This window comes from Brassica napus, chromosome C1 (genome assembly GCF_020379485.1).
Source record: "Brassica napus cultivar Da-Ae chromosome C1, Da-Ae, whole genome shotgun sequence".
Taxonomy (NCBI): domain Eukaryota; kingdom Viridiplantae; phylum Streptophyta; class Magnoliopsida; order Brassicales; family Brassicaceae; genus Brassica; species Brassica napus.
The window spans coordinates 8,856,103-8,863,883 of record NC_063444.1 but is presented as its reverse complement, the minus strand read 5'-3'; the positions used below and the strand labels follow the sequence as shown (position 1 = coordinate 8,863,883).

The 7,781-nt window shown below is 40.9% G+C and overlaps 1 protein-coding gene across 1 annotated transcript; it reads left to right on the top strand.

Moving 5' to 3' along the window:
• Positions 1-1,081: 1,081 nt before the first annotated feature.
• Positions 1,082-5,224, top strand: LOC106373029. The gene is made up of 10 exons (XM_013813263.1): positions 1,082-1,981; positions 2,129-2,851; positions 2,960-3,154; positions 3,265-3,339; positions 3,448-3,537; positions 3,627-3,797; positions 3,870-4,186; positions 4,301-4,385; positions 4,460-4,925; positions 5,061-5,224. The coding sequence occupies exons 1-10, from the start codon at positions 1,082-1,084 to the stop codon at positions 5,222-5,224; spliced, it is 3,186 nt and encodes a 1,061-aa protein (XP_013668717.1).
• The last annotated feature ends 2,557 nt before the right edge of the window (positions 5,225-7,781 follow it).

Sequence of the window (7,781 nt, the reverse complement as noted above, 5' to 3'; positions counted from 1 at the left end):
AAAAAATTAACTGCTCACTAAACTGTCGTGGCGCTTCGTTACCCCACATAATCTTTTTTTACTTTACCATACCTTTCTCTGTAAACTAAACACTATTCTTCTCTTTCATCACCACCCGAAATTCACGTTGTGTGTTGCCAGACTTTAAACTGCTCGTCACCGCGATATTACTTCACGCACCGACGAATCGGAACCCGGAAGGCATTCTACAGTTCTTATTCCGTCAAGATCGCATCCGGTACTCCCGTGAGTTCGATTTTACTTTTCTATTTTGTCAAAATTTCCAGTTACTCCGACCGGAATTGAGTCTTGTTCTCCGTTTCTTTGTTCTTTTCAACAATACAAGAGCTTTAATTGTCTATCTCTCCTATGTAGTGTATCGATTTATTGGTCTTTGCACGTTGTAGTAAATTCCAGATAGAAACAAAAATCGATTCCGTGCCTTTGTTTGGAAGATTGTAACTGTGATTACTGCGTGGTCGCTTTCGGTTTTCTGTTTATTTGGTTTTCACCCGTCATTATCTGTACACGAAAATAGGATTTTGAATGTAAAGTGGTTTAATTGTTCACTCTGGGACTTAGGATATTTCATAAAACTGACCATACTAGACCATTTTCGTATTTTCAATTGCAATATAGTATATGAATAACATAGTAATGCTGTTTGCTATTCCATTCACTGTGAATCCCTTTTTTATGTGTGGTATTGTTTTCATTCTATAGAGTTTGTTATTGCCATCTCGGTAAGGAGAGATATTTAGTATCAGATAGCAACGGAAATCGGTTACATCAATACTAGATAGAGGATTATGAAACCCATTTCACTGTCTTTCGTTTTCATTTTTTTGGTTTCTTTGTTTTGATCCGTAATTATCTGTACAATATATGACTATATTGAATTGTAATTGATTTTTGTTAAGTTTGCAAACTCTTCTACTTCATATTTCTGCACATACTAGACCATTTCACTCGCTGGAATCGCATTCTATATGTGTATAGAATAGTAGGGTAAGTAGCTACTGTATTTACTGTCTCCGTTAGTCTTACGGGTTGTATTGTTTTCATGCTTGGCAGTGACAAAATGGACGAATTAGGTCTTCCTCTGAGAATGTTTGAGGCGGGTTCAGAACCATCAGGGCGGAAACGGGTTAATAACTACTTCAACCTACGGTGGATTGACATCATAAAGAGTGCACTAGAGGAAGAAGACTTGGAAATGTTGAATGAGTCGCAGTTCCGGAGAGTTTTGCAGATGGGTTTGCATACTTTTTCAGTAATGTTCCTCCATTACTGCCTCTCACATCAGTTGCTAACTGCAAAGGAGTATGAACTTTGGTGGATCTTCGTTGGGAAGCCGATACGCTATGCCATACAAGACTTTGCTTTGGTCACCAGACTGAACTGTGGCGACGGCGTTGGGTTAACTGGAGAAGCCGCCGAGAAAGGTATTGGGCGAGGGAAGGCGTCCGGTAAAGGCAAATCATCTATGTCAACATGGGATGATTTATTTCGTGGGGAGGAGAAGCCCACACCTGGATGGATCATGGAGCGGCTTGTGAAGGGTAAAAAATACAAGGATCGGTTAACCCGTTTGCGGCTTTCGTTGTTGGTATTGGTGGAAGGGATTCTGTGTCCAACTTGTGGGACAACAAAAATCAGACCCGAAATAGTGAGCATTCTTGGTGATCTTGACGCTTTCCTGAAGTATCCATGGGGCAGGGAGACATTTATACTGACTGTTAGAAGTACAAAAGCAAGATCTGCTGTTAATTATGTGAAGGATACAATGGCCATTCAAGGATTTACCCATGCGATGGTATTGGTTACTGTGACTGCATGTCCTTCTATCATTATTAAGACTGGCGGTGCGGATCCTCTAGCAGATTCCACCCTGTCGAGCGAAGAAATTATCAGCAGGGTTGTTGATAGAAAGGTGGTGGTCAACATTGTCTCGGCCAAGACGGTTGATCAACTGGGACAGGTTAGTCAATATTTTTTGACTATCTCATATATATGTCATTCCATATGTCAATTAAAATCATATTATTTCCTTTCCATGTACCTATACTTGATTTTATTTGACCATACTGTGACTACTTACTTTCTCTACCGTATATTTGTGTCGCAGGCATATGTACGGTCTTTGATTAGCACAGATGAAGAGGGTGAGGATCTTTATCGTGGGTTGGGAGATAAGGAAGATACGAGTGTTGATACCATGGTTGCTTTGATTGACGATGATTACCCATTTGAGCATAATACTTGGTCAGGTGGTGTGAAAGCGGATGAGGTTAAACTGAAGAAGGGTCATGCACAAACTTCGGAGTCAAGTGATGAAAATGTTCCCGAGCCGGTTGAAAAGGATAACGCTCATCATTGTGGCGTAGAGAGTGGTGGTTACCCTGGAGATCCGAGAGGGAAATCATCAGCTAACCCCTCGGGTGCCCCGCATGGTGGTGAGAGTTTCCATTTTGATGTCCAAACATTACTTAGGCGTGCAGCTGACGCATACGAGGAGAAGGTTATTGCAATGTATGAGGGCTATATTCTGAGTTTGAAGGGCCATTTTAATTCTGAAGTGGGAGGCCTTCGAACCGACTTACAAGCAGCTACATCCGCGATTGCCCATTTGGAAAGTAAGGTCACAGGGGAGTTTGATAAGATCAATCAGTTACTGAAGTCTCGGCTTAGAGGTGCGGATATGGGACCAACGTATGGGTTCAGTCCTGAGAGACATTCGTCACCATTCCCAGGTCAGAATGATGATTTCAACAATTCAGAGGTTAATCCCGATCGACCCACTACACATACTGGTGCTCCTGATGGTATGGGTACCCATACAAAGTTCGTTGTAAATCTCAATACAATGAAATTATTCTTATATAGTATGCCATTCCATAAGCTCACCAGACTATTCCATATCTTATTCCTTGTTTGTATTATTCTCCAGTCAACATAGCGAGATGGAGAGGATGTTGCAGGAACAGGGACCGCCTCGGTTGGTTTGGGTCAGAATCTGGATGAAGGAGAAAGGGGTGGAGGACTATCTCCGGGTAAACAGACCGACTCAACTGATAGAGTCGAATTTAGAGCTGAGACAGGGGGCGAGCATAGGGGAGATGCTCACATTGGACATGACCCCATAAACATGGAGGTTTGTCCTTTAAATTATGTTGTGTTTTATACCATTCTATGCAGTTTATGCAATTAGATCCTTTTCATATTGATATTGGTCACTGACATTTCCATACTATTTTAATTTAGAATCCCTCGCCTTCGGTAAATGTCGCATCCCCTGACAATGCTGATGCCGCCAATCCTCCATCTCGAGTTGATGTGGTAAGAGTGAGTAGAAACGTGATAAGCAGTCAAAATGTCGGCTTTGTCTTAATATTATAATAATGTATATTGGCTCATTAAATTGACAAATGTGGTTAATCTATCTAGGACCAAGTGAATGTATCATCGGAATGCCGCATTGATGACCCATTGTCTGGCGTCGTTAATAAAATTCTATCAGAAGCCGGCGTTGATAAAGTAAGTTGTATATACTATATTGCAAACATAAATCTATATATCTACTCTATTTTGCAATTAATTCCATTCTATTTGCTTTGCATTGCCAGGATCCACTCCGACCCTCCACTGGCTCTGAAACTGATGTACCTCAGACATCAGCAGATGTCATTACGGAGAAAGTGGGTCTTGATGGTGTGCATGACGATCGCGGTGAGGCTGCTGTTGGGAAGAAGGGTGAGGATGTTGATGAAGATGATGTTACAATTACTAAAGTTCAGGTATAATGCTTTAGCATCTTTCCCGCTCGTATGTTAAGTGTGTTTGCAGAGTTGATAACTTTATGTTAATAGGTTGGACGAGGGAACACTGATGCAGCCGGTGGTCAAGCAGATGGTGGCAGACGTTTCAGTAGACGTACGCATACAAGTACCAAACGCTACACTCCTCCTGCACACACCGTCCGTAAGAAAGAGGGAAACAAGAAAGTGCCACGTCAAATGGATGATAATGCTCCACCTCTTAAACGGGTTAAAAAGGTGTCGGTTGAGCCAAGTAACCCAAAGCCTCGTCCTCAAGAAAAACCCACATTTATAGGTGGTTTCTCCCCATTTACTCCTCCAACCCCAGCTGCAAGAAAGGCATTTCTGAAGATAATGGCAGCGGCAAAGTAAGTGGAAAACATTTCATGATTGCTATTCCATTTGAAAACTATATATTCCATATGATATAGTATGGTATATTTATGAAATAAACACCTAACTGTATTAGCACTTTCCTTCAGATCAAATGCACCATCCCTCGGGTCAGTCATTTCCATTGCTTCTTTGGATGATGTGTTCAATTGTACCGGTGTTTGTTCGTATGAGGTACGTTATAACCCTTACTGCTTCGCATAAATTTTGTCTATATGTTTTCGTTCTTATTTATGTGTATATTGTAGGCTGTGGATCGTGTTGTAGGTTGGATAAGAAAGAGGCGTGACAGCAATCCATCTTCAAAATCTGACTTCATCCCTCCAACTTTTTTTATGGATCTAATCTGCAGTTATCCTGCTTTTGAAGCCATGCAAGATAAGGCCGCCTTCACTTTTCCGATGTCTCTGCGCAGTCAGTTCATGCACCGGCCACAGTGGTTTACGCAAGTAGATTTTCTCTACACTCTGATTCTGGTTAAAGACAGACATTGGGTTGGCATGATAGTAGATTTAGCTATGTGGGCCATCTATGTGGTGGACGCGAACCAGACATGTCCTCCTATTTCTGTGGTGAAAGATGTCGTCAACCCGATATCGATTATGATGCCTCACATGATATCGAGGTTCTGTCTAACTTCCCGACCTCGTGAGTTGAATTACCTTCCGTTCCCCATATCTCGCATAGATATACCAGTTCTACTTGAACATCCAGGTATTGGCCGCCTCTCTATAAAATTTTTGTTTATCAAGCTCTAGTCTATACCATACGCATAAGCTACTATACTTTATGGGGTAGCCAGTATAGAATTCCACACTAAATTTTTAATAATCCTTTTCCTGTTCTTAGGGTACGCCGCGGTGGTGGCACTGATTCTGTTAGAGATCGCTGCGGTGGGGAATCCTTTGATTGATCTGTCTCTAACTGAAGAGGAGGTTTGTGTTGCAGGGGAGAACTATGCGATATCTACGCTGGGTATGTTTAAGGTGGTCCCCACTAATCCTGCAGTTTAGTCATTTTCAGAACTGTACTACTTTATGTTCATTCGTGTTTGATGTTATCCACATTGTGTTCTCCTACCTCTTTATGTTTTTCTCTGTGATACTTTGTTTCTTCAGAATAACAAACGATGGTTTCTTATGGTTAATTTATGATGTCCTCAGTTACATGTTTCTTTATTCCATGCAAAAAAAAAATATATATTTTTAAGCAGTTAGTGTTTACCGTTTAGAGTACTGATTGTACAACATGTGTAACGAAGGTTATCATAAGTCAGTCTATCTTGAGTCATACCCAAGTTTATGTTCATCTCGAAAATCTTATATAAATACTACACATTCCATCTATATTCCATACTATTTAAATTATCTTCAGAAAATAACTATTCTATATATGACGATTGATATTATCACGTTATAAAGGGTAATGGTAATGGGTATAGGGTTAAGGGGTGGGGGAGGGTTTGGGTTTAGTTTTCAAAAAGGGTGGGGGTGTTGGTGTTTACGTTTTGTATTATTAAAAAGGGGTATTGTATTGGGTTTAGGGTTTAGGGGGGTGGGGTGGGGTTTTGGGTTTAGTTTTCCCTACGGGTTGGTTTGGGGGGGGGGTTTGGGTTTAGTTTTCAATAAGCATGGGGGTGTTGATGTTTAGGTTTTGTATTATTAAAATGGGTTATTGTATTGGATTTAGGGTTTAGGGGGTTGGGGTGGGGGTTTGGGTTTAGTTTTCCCTACGGGTTGGTTTGTTGTGCTTTGGTGGAAATGTTAACGTGTGTAAAGGTATTGGGTTTAGTGTTGATGAAGGGTTGTTTGGGGTGTTGGGGTTGGATGTTGGGTTTATGTGTCTTTTATGGGGTGTTTTGCAATTTTTTTTAAACGGTATAGAGTTTCTTTTGTAAGGGTTATTGGTTTGTATGCGAATTTCAGTTTTAACCATATTAACTTTTAATATAGTATAGTGTTAAACAATAATGGTATAGTGCCTCATCTATTTGGGTTACTTCTAAAATGTGTATTTTGTTTAGGGTTAATGTTGGAGGGAGGGGGGGGGGGGGGTTTGGGTTTAGTTTTCCGTAAGGGTGGAGATGTTGTATGCAAATTTCATCTATAACCATATTAACTTTAATATGGTTATGTGTTGAAAAATGGTATAGTACGTCATCTTTTTGAATTACTTTTGACTATGTATTTTGTTTAAGGTTAATGTGGGGGGGGGGGGGGGGGGTTTGGGGGGCAGGGGTTTGGGTTTAGTGTTCCGTAAGGGTGGACATGTTGTGTTTAGGATTTCTATTGTTAACGGCTTAATGGTATTAGTTATAGTATAATACTGAAAATAAATGGTATATAAACAACAATCTAAAAGCTTAAGGCTTATAAGGTGTGAGCAAATAGTGGAGAACGACATTATTAATATTAGACAAAGGAGAAGGTCTGGGGGTGTTCCGTACAACAACCACAAGAGTTGTGATTTAAAGGGGTCTATATAACATAATATGTACATACCAAATAGATAGATATATCACTGTAAAGCATATACCATTCTATTTGGTTAAAAGACTGTTTTTCTCCCTTTCCACTTCCTGTACATGCCCGGTCTTTATACGACACTGGCTACTGCATAATCACCCAGTTCCCAAAAGATTTCACCGAATTTCCTTCTGCTGCCTTCTCCATAGTTATAGCTTATCATATTGGGTTGCGGCAGGATGCCCTGTTGTGTCCTGAACGGCCACAACGTTTGCATTTCCTGTTTGACGAGCTTCCTCCTTTCTACAAACCAAATTTAAACATCTATCATTCTTGCCTAAATGTAGAATATATAATGTTCCATATTAATAGGTATTACGACAATATTTACATATTGTACTTTATATTTAGTCCATTTGAACAATTACCTATTCGGCCTGACTATTCCATAAGCTGATCTAACTATTCCGTTCAGTAATTAGAATTTTCATAAATGCTAGAGTAGCTTACCTTGTACTCCCCACGTGATAGGATGCGGACTTTCCTAGGACGCCCAGGTGGGCGGCGTACTGCCGGTGGAAGAAATGGAGCTCTATTTCCAGATCCGAGTTCTAATCCACCAACAGATGGGACCAGATATATTTTTCCGATGAAGCCTTGTCGCCATGTTGGTACACGGTAAGCCGGTGCCATCAGCGCATCAGATGGAAATCCAACCCTGGTTGAACAAGCAAGCGCATGCATACAGGGTATCCCTATTATTTGATACTCACCACATGTGCAAGTACCGGGACCCAATAAAACTGTGAAGCACTCCCCGGTGGGGTCCTGCACTTGGTATTCAAGATCGGCTATATCACGTACAGCCATAGCGGTGGAGAGATCAAAGTTTTCCTCCACGAGTTTTCTGACATTTGGGGTGATAGTTCCTTGCTCACGGGTTGATTTCGCTTGACGCAATGCGAACCAAGACATAACTGTTGTACGTATGTACTCAAACATGGTAATGAGGGGATATTCACGTGCTTCCTTAAGCACACCATTTCAGGATTCAGCTATGTTTGAATCCATGACGTTGAACCTATTCCCCCTGAAATGAACCCTA

Coding starts and splice junctions, on each gene's coding strand:
- LOC106373029 (XM_013813263.1), top strand. CDS start 1,082: ATGGACGAATTAGGTCTTCCTCTGAGAATGTTTGAGGCGGGTTCAGAA. Junction 1,982..2,128: donor CGGTTGATCAACTGGGACAG/GTTAGTCAATAT, acceptor TTTGTGTCGCAG/GCATATGTACGGTCTTTGAT. Junction 3,798..3,869: donor TTACAATTACTAAAGTTCAG/GTATAATGCTTT, acceptor TTATGTTAATAG/GTTGGACGAGGGAACACTGA.